The sequence below is a fragment of the Carcharhinus amblyrhynchos genome, chromosome 18 (genome assembly GCF_965287045.1).
Source record: "Carcharhinus amblyrhynchos chromosome 18, sCarAmb.v2.hapA, whole genome shotgun sequence".
In the NCBI taxonomy this organism is placed as follows: Eukaryota; Metazoa; Chordata; class Chondrichthyes; order Carcharhiniformes; family Carcharhinidae; genus Carcharhinus; species Carcharhinus amblyrhynchos.
This window is the reverse complement of record NC_137341.1, coordinates 41,354,282-41,372,991: the sequence shown is the minus strand read 5'-3', so window position 1 is coordinate 41,372,991 and position 18,710 is coordinate 41,354,282. Positions and strand designations below refer to the sequence as shown.

The window sequence follows — 18,710 nt, the reverse complement described above, 5'->3', positions numbered from 1 at the left end:
GACTTTCTTTGATGGATTCTCCCTCATCGGTTTTTGCTTGTAAGCTGGGAGCAGGAGCACAGCCTTGAGGTCTGATTTGCCAAAGTGTGGGCAGGCAATAAAGCAGTAGGCATGTTTGATATTTGTGCAGCTGTAGTCTAGGATGTTTGAGTCCCTGGTGGAACAGGAGACGTGTTGGTGGTATCTTGGCAGTACGATCTTGAGCTTGGCCTGGTTGAAGTCCCCGGCCACGAAGAACAAGGCCTCGGGATGTTTCATCTCAAGGCTATTTGTAGTGGTGTATATTTCATCCAGCATGATCTTCACATCCGCATGAGGTGGAATGTAAATTGCCATCAGGATAACAAAGGTGAATGCCCGTGGAAGGTAGCAGGGGCGGCATTTTAGTGTCAGGTATTCTAGGTCGGGTTGCTATGTCTATGTCTAGGCACGAAGAGGTGCTGATTAGGAAGCAGACCCTACCTCCCGTAGCCTTGCCTGAGGCGCTGTATGATCCATTTGATGGATTAAAGAGCCCTTTGGTTGTAGGGCACAGTCCAGTGAAACAGAAATGAGCCATGGATCTGTAAAACAGAGCACACAGCAGTCCCTCAGTTCTCTTTGGAAAGTGAGTCTGGCTTTAAGTTCATTTAGCTTGTTTTCCAAAGATTGGACATTTCCAAGCAGTAAGCTGGGGAGGGAGGCCTTGAGACATCACTGTTTCATTCTCAGCTGTAGGTCTGCACATCTTCCACGCTTCTTGGAGTGACTACTTCTTTTCCAGCCTGGGAGATGGTGAGAGTAGTTTGTGGTATTAAGGGTATGGCTGTGTCCAGTGAGGTTCTTCACTCTGGTCAGTGTGTGTGGATGGAAGATTTGTTACGTTGCTTGCTGTTCCTGTATTGATAGGTGAGTCTACGCGGTTCGGTGCTCCGGGTCACTGTCGGCTGTGGTTTGGCTTCGCCAGTCAGTGAATATCCAGACCATGCTCCTGCGTGGATGGGTCGAAGGCCGGTTATTGGGTGGCATATCTGAGATCACAGTCACAGATGAGCCAGCGGCCGGGTCCATGTGTTGGGGTCCACTGGGTCACTGCCAGGTCAAGATAATTCTCTTCAAGAAGGTGGTGGTGAGCCTCCTTGAACCGCTGGTGGAGATACACCCAGAGTGCAATCAGGAAGGGAGCTCCAGTACTTTGACACAGTGACAGTGAAGGAATGGCGATGTAGTTCCAAGTCAAGATGTCGACAAGGATTTTGGTGATATTGGTCCAAATCCTGTGAGAGGCCAAACACAAGATTTTCGCCTGCGAGCTCTTGTGGCACAATGGTCCTCACCCCCTGCTATCCAGGAAGACTGGAAACCTGATTTAAATACATTTACATCTCATTAGAAGGCTTCCCGCTGGAATGTCCCACCACAATAGGATCTCTCCCGTCGGTGAGGTTTACAACAGGCTTTTAAAATAGGACCCAAGCGAAGTGAACCTGCCAGTTACACAAAGGTAATTACAGCCCTGAGGGAAGAGGGGCATTCCCCCAGAATTGTCCCCCGTACCCTGGCACTGCTCCCAGGCGCTGCCTCCAGCAGGAAAGTGCCCAGGGACAGTCAAAGGCAATACCAGGGGTGTTCCTCTGGGATGCTGTAACGAGAAGGTCCCTCTGTATAAGAGGGAGGGGGTGGATGTCCCATGGGGAGATTTCCACATGTGTGTGCAGGTATTCACCATGTGCACGTAAGGGTGGGCTGCAAGGGAGGGGGTGGTTCTTATTTTACTTGAGATGGGGCGCTTGTTGAAAAGGGTGCCCTGATCTCTGGAAAGCTGATGTTATCTGCTCTTCCGGGCCGCACCTGCCAGCATGTCAGTGTTGCACCAGTGTCATGTAGTGTGCAGCTGTGAAGGACCTGTTCAAGAGTCAACAGTGTGGGTGCATCCTAATAGATGGGGAGGGGGGGAAAAGAGGACAAGTGGATGGGATAATGAGCATGGCACTTTTCATCACTGAGACTTGGCAGCTAACTACATGACTGCATAATATCTGTACGAGGTCGTGGTGGCCACATGATGCCGTGTGAACTTTACTGAGGCAGCAAAAATGACAGTTCTCCCACAGTGAATGTCCATGATGGACCATCTGTTCCAGAGTCAGCTAACAATTGGACAAACTATTTACAGCTTGAGCACCCACCTGACACAGCAGTGATATCTCCTCTGGGGCTTCACCACTGACAACTTCCCTCTCCAGTGGACCCTTCCAGAAGGTCCACTTTTTATCAATGTTCAAGTTCCCCAACCCACGCTGAGCCTGCCTCTGATCCCTCACTATTTCTGGGGTCATCTGTTCTGACTGCTACTCTAGCCTGCCCCACCCAGACTGAAAATATAAAAGGTAGAATTTTTTGGCCATTCATGACAGCAGGATGCTGGTCCTGCTGTAGTGAACGGCTGTTTAGTTGAACACCAAATTTTCTGTCCTCACTTTCTGTAGCAGCAAGAATTTGGTGTACAGGGCACAGTTTAAAAATTTACAGAAAATTCCAGCCGTGTAGTTTGGGCTGAGCTTTTTAAAGGTTTGGTGCACAGAGCTAGGAATTCTCACATTTTTGTGCACCCGACCTGTGAGTGAAAACCTGTGCCATTGTCAAGATATTTGTTCATTGAAGTGAATAGGTTGAAATCTTTGAATACATAAAACACATAACCTTCATGAACTAATTTTGCTGCGAGTTGTGCAACCGCTTTGCTACGTGCTACTAAATATAGACTCTCATTCTTAGGGCTCAAATTGCAATTTTTTTGTTAAAATAAAAAAAAAGAGTCCTTTATCCAGACAGTTATACTTAAACCATATGGGCCATCAATCAGAGGGGAGTTCCAACACCATTTTGTATGAAGAGGGACATAACAACATGAATATGAAACTGGCTAACTGACAGGAAACTGGGAGTAGTGGTGGATGATTGTTCTTTGTATTGGAGGAAGTTTATAATGGAATTCCTCAGTGTTCCATGTTAGAATACCTACTCTTCCTGATGCATATTAATGACATGGATTTTGTTGTCCCTGCTCTCTCTGTTGCTTCAAAGACCATGTCCTGAAAGGATGTTGGCAACCATAGTCCTTTGTGATTGATTATGGTTATGTTTGGCAAAGATACTCCAGTGGTTCTCTGTCGCCGTTTGCAAGCCTTTGGTGTACAGGGCACAGTTTCAAAATTTGCAGATGGCACAGAACAGAATAGAGGTATTGTGAACTGGGAGAAGGGGGGGTGTTAAATTTCAAAATGACAAAGAAAGTTTGGTGGAATGGATGGACATACAGCAGATGAGACTGAATGTAGAGAAGTGCAAAATGATTCATTTTGGTCTAAAGAATGTGCAAAAACCATATACAACTTAGGGTATGCTTCTAAATGGGTTCAGACGCAGAGAGAACTGGGGGTATACGTGCACAAATCATTGAAGGTGGCAGGACAGATTGAAAATGTGGATCACAATACGTAAGGGATCCTGGGTTTTATTAAAAGGAGCATAGAGTACAAAGCAAGGAAGTTATGATAAACAAGAATAAGAAATGGGTCTGGCCTCAACTAAAATATTCTGTATTACGTCCAGTTCTGGATACCACTTTGTTGCAGGATGTGAAGGCATTAGAGAGGATGCGGAAAAGATTCCAATGATGAGGAACTTTAGCTACCTAGGTTGATTGGAGAAGCTGGGACTGTTTACGTTAAGAGATGAGAAGGTTGAGGTGAGATTTAGTTGAGGTACTCAAATTCATGAGAGACCTGGACATAATAGTTTGAGAAAACTGTTCCTATTGATAGAAGAATCAGGACCAATGATTTGTGCCCATCTACCCCTAGGCCCCTCTGCTCCTGAACCCATTCAGAAGTGTACCGTGGGTTGTATATAGTCTCTCCACATTCTTTTGATCAAATACATCACTTTCAATGGAGTGTAGGAGTCTTAGGGGTGATCATATAGAGGTCTATAAAATAATGAGGGGCATAGATCAGCTAGATAGTCAATATCTTTTCCCAAAGGTAGGGGAGTCTAAAACTAGAGGGTATAGGTTATAGGTTTAAGCTGAGAGGGGAGAGATACAAAAGGGTCCAGAAGGGCAATTTTTTCACACAGAGGGTGGTGAGTGTCTGGAACAAGCTGCCAGAGGTCATAGTAGAGGCGGGTACAATTTTGTCTTTTAAAAAGTATTTAGGCAGTTATATGGGTAAGATGGGTACAGAGGGATATGAGCCAAATGCGGGCAATTGGGACTAGCTTAGGGGTTAAAAGAAAGGGTGGCATGGACAAGTTGTGCTGAAGGGTCTGTTTCCAAGCTGTAAACCTTTATGACTATGACTCTATGACCAGAGGGCACAGATTTAAGGTAATTAACAAAAGGAGTATTGGCAGTGAATGGTTAGGATTTGGAATGCACTGCCTAAGAGTGTGATGGTGGCAGTTTCAAACATGACATTCACAAGGGAATTGGATCATTATCTGAAAGGAAAAATTTGAAGACTGCATGGTAAAGAATGGGGAGTGATACGTGATATGCTTTTGCAGAGAGCCATCATGGATATGACAGGTCAAATTGCCTCCACCTGTGCTTGAATCATTCTAGGATTCTATGAACATTCTCTTCCTCAACTTACTTGTGTTTTTCTGGTCTCCATTTTCTAGGTTAGTGCTTTGTTGGAGCATAAATTCATAATCTCTACCTCAGACTTTTTCCTGTGAATTTTTGAACATTTTTCCCACGTGTTCTTTATATTTTGCTCACTGTTGTCCTTAATTCAATGATTTACATGGTTCGAACATGTCAGCATGTTGGTAATCCTTTTGAACTGTGTTACGTTGGGAATGTTTCAGCCATGTGAAGATGTGGAATGTAAGTCTGAAAGGTGTACAATACTTCAGGTAAGATGTCTTGACTTTGTTGTAAAATTAAATGCACGAAATATTAACAGTATATCCTGCCACAAATTAAAACGGGTCAAAACTTTCTCCCCAGCATTGGATTTCGTGGGTTGCCCCAAAGATGCGCTGGGGAATTCTTCTTGGAACTTCCCAGTTAAGCATTTGCACATCAATTGTCCAGAAGTGCTAACATTCCTGGACATCTGCACTGCACTGGAATCCATCCAAAAAAGTGATTTAAATTGTTAACTTTGGATGGTTCCACCAGGGGGATGTTAATGGATACTTACAAAAAGTTAGAATTAGCAAAAGCTCTTGTAACTTCTGTGTAACTATTATGAATACCCAGACCAATCTGCAAATAGGACGACCCCCACATCCTGATTTTCCAGTACACTTTGCCATCCCCAACTAACCACCTCCACAATGGATCTCCCCACCCCAAACCCCCAATCACATGGGATCCTCCCACCTTGCGCTCATAGCCCAAACCTTATTCCCGATCCGACTCGAACCCTTGACCAACCAGATCTGACCCTTCCAACCAAATAGGACCCAAACCAAACCTGACCCTTTAACCCAACATGACCCATCTGACCCAGCTAGACCACCCATCCACCTGACTGCCCAACTTCCTACTTTGACAAAGGTCATCTGGATTCAAAACATCAGCTCTTTTCTCTCTTTATGGATGCTGCCAGACCTGCTGAGATTTTCTAACATTTTCTCTTTTGGTTTCAAATTCCAGCATCCGTAGTAACTTGCTTTTATTCCAACACCAACCTCTGACTGCCCCCCACCCCCAACCCTAAGTTCTAAACCCATTTCTCTGACTCCTGAGCTCCTACTCCTGTCCTCTGAATGTCACTACCTGACCTCTGAATCCAAAACTTACCAACCCCCACTCCTGACCCCACACCCTCCCGACCACCCAAATCACATTTGCCTACCTAGGACACTTGCCTTATCCCTGTCCTGTCAATTTCTCTGGGCACTTTAAACTTGTCTGCTCTATGACAACTAGTGCTGTAAATAAGGGTATGTAGCCTCCTTGAATGCGGCACTGCTGTGCAATGCTGGGATTTGCAGGAATTCTTTCAATGCAGGCCCCAAGCAGCTCTGGCCTTCGGAGGTTTTAGCATAATTTTCAAGAGCAGGTAAATGTGATTTGAAGTTTTATAATTCTATCGGGCCATCACTTTCCGGCATTATTTGTAAGTTATGGCCCAATTTAATACTTGTATATTTCTCAAATGCAAAAGACAAATGAAGTTTGAGGCAATTTTATCGATGTAAAAGTGACTATAGTTTTATATTTTGCAACACTTCTTTCTAAGGACAATGATTTTTTTAATGTGCATATTACAAGGTGTGTAAATCACATGTCTTGATTTAAAATGTTTTAAATCTCTTGACTTTTTTTAAACCATCAGGCATTTGATGACTTTATTTTTGCATTCTTTGCTGTGGAAATGGTCACAAAGATGGTGGCTCTTGGAATATTTGGGCAGAAGTGTTACCTAGGAGATACATGGAATCGTCTGGATTTCTTCATTGTAATGGCAGGGTTAGTAGTTTTTTATGTCAAAATATTTGATATCTTCATGGAAACCTGACAGAGGCCTGCAAAAGCTCCAGAAATGTTAAATGTAAGTCTGTGAGCTCTCTTAAAAGCCTATTTATTTTCATTTAGCATTTTGACTATCATATGTGATATGCCCTTTTAATCAAATTTCGATTTTTTTGGAAGGATGGGTTTGCCAATACAGCTCCCTTCTGAAATGTTCAGAGGAGGAGAAAGAGTTTTGGAAGGTTGCCAGGCTCTTCAGGCTGCTCAAGAATTGATGAATGCCCCCCTGCCCAGACCTTCCTTACAATAGCTAGAAGAATTGGTTTCATTTGTGACTTGGCAGATATTATTGCAGTCTTCCCTTGCCAAAACACCTGTGTCCATAGACATTGGTGGCATCACAATACAGCATGAATACTTAACTGAACTCTGTTGTGATTGATTGTTCAGAGGCACTGTGAAAACTGCATGTCACAATTTGTGTGATACTGCATAAAAGTAGACTTGCCAGACTGACTAGGAGCCAAGATTGCTTGTTTGGTTCTACTTACCAAGATGTCATCCATCATATCTGTGCTCCTCTGCAAGCCTACCTAAGAATGATTATGATACCCTAACTTTTCAGGGTCTGGATCAATAAGAAGGGCAAATGTTGAGCTTTGCCATCTGTTGCAAGGATCCTTCCAGCAACCATGCAGTCTAGATGCTGTACATATGCAAGGAGGGTAATGGCCAAAACTGATCTCAGACTTGTCAGTACTTTCTATAGACATGCAGTACTGATCTTGGAATGGCACAGAGGAAAATCATCTCTACAGGTGTCTCATGCAGCACCACTTCAATTAAAAATCTATTAAAATATGGGAGGGTGAATGTGGAGGGTGGTAGTCTAGATGTTGGGCTACACTTGTCTGCAGATTGTCCCTGCCTTTGGGAGTCCTTTTTCCTTCATCCTGGTCTTCCTCTTGATGCTCCATGTTTTAACAAAATGTTATACTCCTATAACCCTCTAAGTTTGTACCTGAACTTTTGAGTAACTATGCAAACGAGTTCCAAAAATTGAATGCTATTGGTACTTGAGATTTAACATGGATAGGTGTTAAAACAATGTAAACCAGCTGGAAAAGTATATCTGGAAATGAAAATTGGTCCTTTCTTTTATGAACCATAATGTTATTTTATATAAATCTATAAGCTTTCTTCTCCCAGAGGTCGACATTCTATTTACTTTGGCAGGTTGAATAACAAATTTAGGTTAAATTGCCCAAATCTCTTTCGATTTATCAGTAAACCATTTCAGTGCTACCTGTGGACCACTCAGAGGTAGGGATAAATATTTTAGTCCTGCACGCTATGGAAATCATCATGGGTGGAATGGAAAATTTGATTAACCATTCAAAGGTCCATTGATCTTGGCCAGGAATTTCCAGTCTTGGAGCAGGCATGACTGAAAAATCCCACCCCTATTCTTTCATCAATTCCTTACTCATTGTCCAATTTTACTTTGAATCTGATTACTTTGTATTTAACCCATCTGTGTGGGAATTGGATCAAAAATTGGGGTAGCACTCTTGAAATACCACTTCTTCATGAAAAGCAAGGAATCAGCCTTTGTGATTGTGCAGATTGTCTCAATTCTCTGCCACCAATGTGATGGAATTTAGGTGTATTTTAATGAGTTATTCCTCTTGTTATAGATTTATATAAAATAGCATTATGGTTTATAAAAGAAAGGACCAATTTTCATCCCCAGATATAATTTTCCAGTTGGTTTACACTGTTTTAACACCTATCCATGTTAAATCTCAAGTGCCAATTGCATTCAATTTTTGGAACTCATTTTCATAGTTACTGATAAGTTCAGATACAAACTTTGAGGGTTATAGGGAATTAAAATTTTGTCAAAACATGGAACATCAAGACGAAGGCCAGGATGAACGAAAAAGGACCCCCAAGGGCAGGGACAATCTGCAGACAAGTGTAGCCCTCATTTACCATAACATCCCATGCAAGTAAGAACTTTCAACCCTGCAGTTGCGTTTTGCCCCTGCAGAAACCTTGACCTCTTTACAGCTTTCACAATTACAGATTACCAGTTCCCACTGCATTGATTTATCCTCCATATCCTTGGCAAACATCAGTGTTGCAACTTGTCATCTTCTCAGTATTTCACAAGAAATTCTTGCTGCTGTCACTGTGATTAGTTCATATTGACAACTTATGATCAGATCACTGTTGGGTGCATCTGGGAACTGCTGGAACCAATTAAAACATGTTTGGATGTCAGCCAAAAGCCACTGGTTTCACACCAACTTGAGGCAGTCAAGTGTATCAGATAGGCTGAGAATCTTTGAGAATTTAAGTCGCAGGCCACTTTTGTTTGATACTTGTCCTCAAAAATGATTTTTAAAATAAGCTACTTAAATTAAGTTTTTAAAAACTTGATTTCCTCAGAGGAACTTTCTGAGCAATGCCTGACTACTGTAGTACATGGGAATGCTTTTCCTCAACATTTGTTGCAGACATAGGAACATAAGAACATGGGAAATAGGAAATGGGCCTAGGAATAGTCTCTTACTGCAAATAAACATAATGGGCGGAATTCTCCCATTTTCAGGTAAAGTGCCCATGCCAGAGGGAAAACTGGAGTGTTTCCCATTCACATTAACCGTGTCTGTCAGCTGGGAATCACCCATCCGCAAAATGCTAATGAGATCTTGTCAGGGAGCCCACCAGCCAGCCCTGCTGTTCTGAGATTGGGGCAAGGTTTTTAAAGGGCAGTCAGAGACAGGCCCCCACTCTTCCCAGAAAATAAAATGGTGACCCATTCCCACTGACCAGAGGAACACCACCAACCCATCGCTAAAGAGAGGCATTCCCCACCCCCCCCACCCCCCGCATCCACAAATAACAGGTAACCATCCCACCCCACAGCACGCAGGCACAAAGGTGACCTAACCCTTCACTCAGGCTGCCCTTCCCCTTCAGAACCCTCACTCTGGCCCCCCTTCCTCCTCTGACCACCACTCAGGACCCCCTTCAGGCCTTGCACCTTAACATTGTCAGTAGTACACTGCCCCCTGGCACCAAAATCCTGGCCTAGCGTCTTAACTTAAACCATTTATTCCTCTTGAAGAATCAACAACTGTCATTCAGGCTTAGAATCTTTGTAAATATTTCAGATAGGATCAATTGAGGTACTTGAGTTACATTCAAGCGTGAAGGGAATAAAAAGAAACATAGCAGACTGCAGCATGAGTAGAAATCCATTAAGCCGTCAATGGATGCCCATTTCAAAGCATTGCACATTGAACTTGTTAGAGATCAAAGGGTTTCAATGCACTAAAGAGGGTTTCAAAGGTTTCAGCTTGCTAAGATGCCTCAGAAACTTAAAATCTAGGCTGTGCAAATGCATTGGGACTGAGTGCACAGTAGTGCAGAATGGAACCCTCTCTCTGGTGAAATTGATACTTCCTCTCTTTCACAGGACTTCAAAGTGGTGTGCTCACACCTGCAGCTTCTGACAGAGGGATAGGGAAATCCCTGATGCAGAATAGAATAATATAGTAATTTAAATGGCTGCCAGGTGACCAGGGGGTATGGAGATTAAAGTGATCTGGCCACTTCATAATTTTTACAGCTGACAGGCAGGAATGCAGATGTTGATCACAAGGTTGCCTGAAATCACCATGCCGGGGGGGCTCTTCAGGTCTGCTAGGGCTAGAAGGGGCACGACACCCCCATCCCAGGGGAGAGTGGTGAGGTCAACCCCTTATCCTGAGCCCAACCTACCCCAGGACTCTTGGGGAAGAGGGGAAATGGCTGCTATATCTACCTCCTCGATCCTCCTAAGGTGTCAGTGTCAGGGTGCCAAGCAGCATGTGGCCTGAATTGGGAGGCCTGAGGGAGGGAGAGGACATGTGGGTGGTCTGAGGGGGGTGAGAAGGGGGCCTGGGTAGATTTGAGGAGAAAGAGCCTCAGTTGGGGATCTGACAGGAGAGGGGACAAATTGGGAGTCTGTGGGAGGAGAGGACATGGAGGTCTGAGATGGGATCTGGGAGTAAGGGCCTGAGGGGAGTCTGAAGGGGAGGGGGGCAGTGCGAGGGGGTGGGGGGTCAGGTTACCTCCATGCCTGTGTGGGATGGAGGGGGTTGGAGTGAGCTGTGATTTGAGTGGTGGGGGGAGGATACCCCTATTTTCTGAATGGTTGGCGGTGCTCCCCTGGACTCTCGGGGCCCTGCACGCCATGTCTCCACGTGATTAGTAACATAAAGTCCTCCTGGTTCCATTTCTGCTGGGAAGGCAGCTGCATGGTGGGTGTCTGGTGAATGGGCTGTCAAACCCGTTTTGCATAATTATCAGCTGGCGGCAGGTAAATCCCAATTTCCTTGATGACTGTCGGGAATCTCAATTTTTGGCCGTTGCCCCATTCTGTGGGACATCAGGATTACTGTGGGCTGTCTCACGAGGCCGGGGAATCCAGCCCAATGATTTTATCTACAGAGATTAAACAAAGTCCAACATTTTATACAAGGATAGCATTAGCCAGCTTGGATCCTTTCTATGTATGCTGCTGCAGACAACAGTGAGTTTAATGAAAGTCATTATCAACAGCCTGTAAAACGTTTCACCATTTGCCTTTCAATTCTGTTTTGTTCAGAACCATCCTGGTTCCCACACTTGGGTGGTTCAGTTTTACTTTGTCTGCTACAGGTTATAATGACCTGTTTACCTGTGTTTCACATCTGCTGTAGAAACTAAGTGCCTTATTGCATTGAAAAGTGATTTTGACAACAGTTCAGATGAGAATCAGTTTATTCCTGTTTGTTTACATTAATTGACATAATTGCTAAAATAATTTTACTGAGCAATGTTTATAAACCAACAGTAACTAATACTCCAATTAAGGCAACATTGGTACACGCTAAAAGCAAATGCATATGCTTTGACAATCACATTGGATTTTGGCAAGCAAAACACTGCCAGGGAGCTCAAAGCCAGAAAATTATCCCTGTTAAATGGATAAGCATCTGTCTTGAGCCATTTATTGAGCATGCGCACCTTCAGAGGAGCATTTTCAAATAGAAGGAATGTTTTCACAAAATGATTTTGAATAAGTTAACATAAGCACATGATTTGAATGATGAACATATGTAGATGAATTATATATGTATCTTTGATTGCAGGATGCTGGAATATTCACTGGATGGACACAATGCAAGTCTCTCAGCAATCCGAACTGTTCGGGTTCTCAGGCCATTAAGAGCTATTAATAGAGTTCCTAGTAAGTCATTGATTTCCCTTTATTTTCAAAATTCGTGTACATTTTTTTCTGTCTGACTTCTGTATTAACTTTAGCACTGCTGATGGTAAGTGATTCTCCCTTGATTATTACAACATTTTGTTCAAGTATAGCTTGGAAGTCACTGCTTCGTCTCAAGACAGATTTTCTTCTGCTCATTGAATAAAGAATATTTTGGGCCCGGAATTCTGTGGGCCTTCAATCCTGGTGTAAATTATGGAATTAATTGACCACTGATCAGTTCAAATCCACCAAAGTTTTTATTTTAAATTCATTGGTTGGGATATTGGTACTATTAGGATTTATTGCTCATCCCTAATTACCCTTGAGAAGGTTGTAGTGAGCCACCTTCTTTCAACCACTAAATGTTCTTTTGGATTTGGTATACCCATAGTGTTGTTAGATAGGGAGTTCCAAGATTTTGCCACAGTGATGATGAAGAAACAATAACCTAGAAAATATCTGAGGGAGTCACTGCAGTGCATCTTGCAGATGGTACACAGTGCAGCCATGGTGCACAGTGTGGAGGTGTTTGAGTCTCTCAGTTACTGTGAGTAAAGGAGACACGAGTTCTGCTTCTTCATAATACCTTTGTTTCTTTGATCCAACTCCACACAAAATTCTCCACCAACAAATGTGCCACCCGTGGCCCCTTTATATATCAGTGACTTCTGTTGAATCATTGACATCAAGTTGGACTTAATTGGAAGATCTGTGAACTGATTCCTAACAAGAGGGAGGAACGTTTAAGCTGGTGGATTGGGTGTTGAAATGGGCTGTTTTATCCCTGATAGTGTTTTTGGAACTGCATCCATACAAGTAAGTGGAGATTGTTCCTTTACACTCTTGGCTGCTGGTGGAAAGAACTTGGAGATTCGAAAGCTGAGTTACTTCCACAAGAGCTTCCAATCTCTGACTCGCTGTTGTAACCAGAGTGTTTATATGACTGGTTCAATTAAGTTTATAGTCAATGGTAATGACAACGGTAAGTCAAGAGGAGATGGTCTCTCTTTTGTTGGAGATGGTCATTGCCTTCCACTTGTAGGACATGAATGTGACTTGCCATTTCTCAGCACAAGCCTGAATGTTGTCCAAGTCTTGCTACATATTGTCATGGACTACTTCATTATCTGAGACATTGTGAATGGAACAGAACACTGTGCAATCATCAGCAAATATCCCCATTTCTGACGTTATGGTAGAGAAAAGGTCATTGATGAAGAAGTTGACGATAGTGGGGCCTGGGACATGCAGAACACACAGTTTGTAGCATTATAGCAGGTCGCCCTATCAAGGCTGTATAAAAAAACGTGAAAGTTCAAGATCTGCTGCAAACAGGTTTTGCATTAATTTGGCAATCTTCGACCAGACTTCTCCTGCAACTATGCAGAGGTTTGCTGGAAGGTTTTGTGGCCCTCACCTGTTTTGTAAAAGTTTCAGGATATTTTGTTTTTCTTTCCTTAACTAATAGTGTTGATTTTAAAAAAATCCCACATTCATACTTAATTATTCGCACAGAGGACACAGATAGGTTTCACACCTTTTTCTGCATTTTACAGTTGAATTTCAGTCAGTCAGTTACATGTATGTTTACAGGCTACAGTTGGACTGGGATCATGGAGCTGTAATTAGCCAGCTTGATGGGGATCTCACTCACTGATCGGGAAACAGGCAGGGAATTCTTCTTAGCTCAAAGAGGCCCAATGGTATTAGGTGTCCATCAGGCAGTTAATTATGTGCCGTTTGCCACCCCTCCCTGCCAGGATTAAGGACTCCCAGCAGTGGAAATCCCTCACACCATGAACTGTTAAGCAATCAGATGGCAACAGCTCTTTGTTATCATTAGCGCTACTGGGACTGGTGGCAGCTGCCAGTAATACACTCACCAGAGGGCTGGGATTGCTGAGGTCGAAGGTGAGTGAGTGAGGGTGGGATGGGAATTGCAGGTGTGAGTTGCAGGTGAGGGGAACAGAGGGGGGCGGGGGGGTCAAGGTCAGGAGTTGGCTTTCAATTCCCCCTCTCCACAAAGCTGAGTCCTATGATCAGCCAGAAAGTGCCTGATAATGAGGGACCTCCTGGAAGGCAGCTGGCAAACCTGACAGCGTTTACTGGGAAGCACAGAAATGCCGCGTGATTCCATTTAATCCCTTAGCCACAGCTGAATTGGGTAGTGCTCAGGAATGATGGCTGCCAGTGGCTCATTAATGAGTCTAATTGACATTGTGTTGCTAGTGGACACGAATGCTATGTCAGAACCTTCTGCCCTGCCATTTGCTTGGAAAGAGGGAGGTTTTGCTGTCACCAGGAGATGATGCAGGGCCTCTCCCGAGTTTAAGTGGGCCTGGCTACCATGGTTCCCATCATGACAGGCTGAATAAAAAACAGCCTGTAACCTTTCCTGATAGCTCTAAAGATAGAGGGAATAAACTTAGCTTTTTTTTATAATTAATGCTGCTTCTTTCCCCTTAAATGTGAGGTCACCATGCTCTGTGTTATTCCCCATTGGACAAGGAATCTGCAATCAGAATTCTGATTGTGTCATTCTGTAAAGAATGCACAGAAGAGCTTTTTGTTGTTCCAAGAATTATTTTGAAATCAAAGCATCTATCTTAATGCATGAATACTTGAGAACCACAGTATCTATCAAGCACCATGCAAAATGAAGCAGTGACAGGACAGAGATTTTCCCCATATTGTAAGTGTTATGAGAAACTGTAGAGTGACATAATAAGTCAAGAAAAGAAACTTTAATGATATTGTCCTTATGATACAAATGGGAAAGGTACTGGGCAAGTGTGCAATTCTAGTTATTCAATGGCGATAGACTACAGGCTAATGTGATTCCATTGATGAGTTTCTGTTAACCATTGTGAGGAGGCTCTGCTGCCACTCTTCACTTTCTCAAAACACTTATAATACGGGGAAAATCTCTGTCCAATTGCAGCTTTGTTTTACACATTGAAGTATATTGCAGTGCTCTACTGTATTGTAAAAGTGTTACACAGGCATAAGTTTTCATTACTGTAAGTTAAACAGATGCTAAGAATCGTAGGTGGCAATACTCCCAAGCCCATTGCAGTATTCTAGCAGCTCAATGGGCTTCACGTGTCTCCCAGCCCAAGAATAATCAGCACAAACTGAAAATCGATGCGGAGCTAATTTCAAAATGCTAATCGGGATTTCCATTTGATTAATGGGCCTGAGACAGAAGTTTCTGTCCCGCTAGCATCCTCCCCCCATTGTCAGGGGTGGTTCACTCCACCAGGGTTTACAACTGCTTCCCACTAATGGGGAAGAGGCAGCCAACCTTGCTGGAGTGAAGAGAGGCCATTAAGTCCCTCCGAGGTTGGCAGTAAAGGGAGTGCCCCTTAGGCAGTGCCAGCCTGGACCCTGGCACTGCCCAAAGGACAAACTGACTCTGCCCAAGGGGCACCCTGACACTGCCCACTAGGCAGTGCCAAGGGGGTGGGGCCAAAGGGGGCAAGGCATTTTGAGATAAGCGATCGGTGAGGGTGGAGAGTCTCGCTGCCATTCTGCATTCAGGATCAGTGGCAGAGGGAGGGCGGATGGCGATTGGGGCTGGCCATCTGGATGAGGAAGTGGGTGTCAGTACTGTTGGGGGTCAGGGCTGTTGGGGGGGTATCAGGTCTGTCAGGAGTTTATCAAGGCTGTTGGGATTGTCAGAAGGGTGGGTAGTTGGGGGACTGTCGGGGGCAAGGGAGGTCGGGGCTGGGGTGGGATTGGAAGATCGGGGCTGGCCAGGTTTTGTGGGGGGAGGAGGGGTCGGTGAGATCGGGGCTGGCCAGGGAGTGGGGACGTAGCAGTCGCCCCAGGGAGGTCCAGGAGGTCAGCGATTGGGGGATGGGGGGTTCATAAGGGCAGCAATGGGGCATTTGAGGGCTGGGCCAGAGAACTGGAGACTGGCAATGCAGGGCCACTGTGCATGCGCAATCTCTGTGCTGACAGATCAGTGGCCTGCTCAATGCTATGGTGTTGGTCTCTCCAGCAGGAATAGGCCCTGCCCCTGATTTCCAGAGTGAATCATGCTACAGCACCCTGTAATGCACAGAATGTCGGAGATTCAATCTGAAAATCACGCTAAAAAAATCAGCAGGAGTTACTCCTGTTTTCACATGAATTGGGGACTTGGAATTTTTTTGCGTGAATCTGAGCCGTTGTGTTTGAAGTTGAAGTTATTTTAGGAAGAAAATCAGAATAAATTGAAAATGGCGCAGTCATAATGTTTCTGCTGCTATCTGTTTGGTTAGATCTTGTTAAATGTAGTTACTATAGTTAGAGGAAATTGTTCATGACTTCCTTTGTTCCTGGATACACTGGTAATTATGCCATACCTTGGAACATTTATTATGATAATTAAAATTGCTTCTACAATTACATTAACATGTACAAATAAGTAGCAGTGCGCATGAGTAACTTACATATTTAACAGAACAATGGAGGACAAAGAAATAAACTAAACATACGGAAATTTAACAGTCAGCTTTCACAAACTGCATGTTTTTCTAGTGTTTGCACAATTGAAACAGTTAAGTAATGTTTCAGTGAAAACGCGTATCTGAAATTATGCTCAGAGTTTCGAAGGTAATTGGGGTGTTCAATTGTATAAGCCAATACAGCTAACCAACGAAATAGGAGCTAGGCCAAGGTGAGACTTCTGCAAATGTACCTTACGTATACTGACCAGTTAAGTGTTGAAAGAAAACATTAATTCACCTTTTGAATTTAGCAGTCAGTAAGTTCAGATTCAACAAATTTCAGAGAATTGAGGACTCACATAACTGATACGTCATTATTCAATTTGTTTCAATTTACTTATTGTGAATGGAGCAGGGTTTTGCTCTCAAGTGATACATATTGACCTGAACCCAGCGTTACACTAAGACTCGTGAAAGACAGTGTGCTGGTTAAAGACATATTTATTGACTAACACATCCAGAGAAAAAGGCGGTCGGACATGCCAACTCCTTTCTGAAGTTTACATGCAATGGCAAAACAGTTATACGTTTTCAAGAAATCATTTGTCCCACCTACCCTGTCGTCCTGACTAGATGCTCCAATTGCATTTGTACACCTTGGCCAGCTGTATCCTACTTTCTAACAGAAGTAGGGATTCATTGGTCTAGAGGACCCGTAAGTTCCTACCCACAGTTACTAAGCAACCTCACCTACGTAAATCCATAAGGTTCAATGCGTTTTTCCACCATAAGCCACAGGGTTGAAAAGGCAATGTTCCTACCGCCTCATTCTGCCTTATTATCAGTAAGAACTGAATATTTTATATACTTTGTGCATTTTTTAGAGTATGAGAATTTGCCATGACTTTTCCAATAACATAACATGTGGCTTATAGTTCCCAAAGAATTTGGTCTGTCTAGTTTACTCTTCCTATAGTGCTCCAGCACAATTTACATTTTGGCCAAGATGTACATTACATTCAAAAATATTTGTTTAAATCTAAAATATATATTTAATTTCCATGGCAGTAGGCATGTGAGTGTCCATGCAAGTACCATCTTTGTATGAAATAAGTATAAGACACATTGTGGTCTGTATACTAAATTAATTTCCCCTGTTTAGTAGTTTTATTAGTTTTTAAAATCCCAGGGTTTTATGAACCCCACTAACATTGAACATGCCAAAATAATAAACTACTACTTACACGGAACATAAATAAAATAAATACCAAATAATATATAGTACATACATGATCGAAAAGTAGAAGGATGAAGTAAAACCTAGAAATTCCTATCCCTTATCATAAATAGAGTTCAAGTACTTAATAATTTTCCAGTTCCCAGTCACATACTTTTCTCTTTTTTGTGTTCCTAATATGCTAACAATACCTCCATAAGACATATAAACACAATACAGCCATCTTATTCCTTCACTTTGTAGAAATTAACATTTTGATCCTTTATACCTTTTTAAAACCTATAAATAAACATCTGTACGTCTTTTCAAGTCTTCATCCAAAGCATTTCAAAGATTCACCCTACAATCCAAAATACACATAAGATGCGATCTTACTAGCTGTTCATGCCACACTCCTGCAGCAAAGTGGGAGAATTTGGCACCCAGCCAAATCGCCATTCAGTTCAGTGGAATGGGAAAATTCCGCTGGTGTGAACAGCAGTAACATTCTGGCCAAAGACTTTAAAGTGATGCAAATATAAAGGGTGGGGATTTCTGCACCATCTGCCATGTCTTTCTCAGCAGCAGAGCTGGCCAGCAGCAGGATCTCCTAGAAGCTGCTAGCTCTCATGGTAGTGACAGAGCCCACATCACCAGCATTACGTCATGGGAATCACCCTTTCAAGTTCCATAGACCATCACCTGAATAACACGGCAGAGAAATCCACCACTGGGGCTGGCAGCTTCCTCATTCTTTACAAATTTTCAGGCAACAGGATTTCCCATTAAATGTATCTCTCGTTACTGGGAGACCTGCAGTAGGGATGTACTATGGGCAGGACCAGAAGATCCTGCCAGTTCAAACAGCCAGAAAATTCCAGCCAGTGTTTTTTAAAAGTTGTTTTTCCCTTTTAATTCATAATCATCATTCCTTATAGTACACATTTGCTTGCACATTTTCAGGTAATAATTCATCTTTTGCTTTATAAATAACAATTGCAATTTCACTTCAATTAACTTCCTACATTTATAAATAATTTGTTGGTATGTCCTTGAAAGTTCATTGTACTTTTAATGTGGATTTTTTCTGTAACGCATAGACAGGATTAATATTAGTTCTAGGTGTGTTTCCATAGCCTCCAAACAATAATTTAAATGTGGAAGAATAAGTGAACAACACAAAATTAAAGGCATGGGCTGTTTTCATTGGGTAGGGTCACCAACATTAAAGGCCTCCCAAGGTGCACACCTGACCATCAGAATCCCCAGATGAGTACATCACTT

The 18,710-nt window shown here is 43.1% G+C and overlaps 1 protein-coding gene across 1 annotated transcript in view; it reads left to right on the top strand.

Annotated features, from left to right (window-relative positions):
* The first annotated feature begins 4,809 nt into the window (after positions 1-4,809).
* Positions 4,810-18,710, top strand: part of cacna1ha (calcium channel, voltage-dependent, T type, alpha 1H subunit a) — a 252,931-nt gene continuing 239,030 nt past the window's right edge. Inside the window, 3 exon segments of the mRNA XM_080206889.1 lie at positions 4,810-4,902; positions 6,336-6,469; positions 11,659-11,756. Of these exon segments, the coding sequence (XP_080063015.1) occupies positions 4,810-4,902; positions 6,336-6,469; positions 11,659-11,756 (325 nt within the window).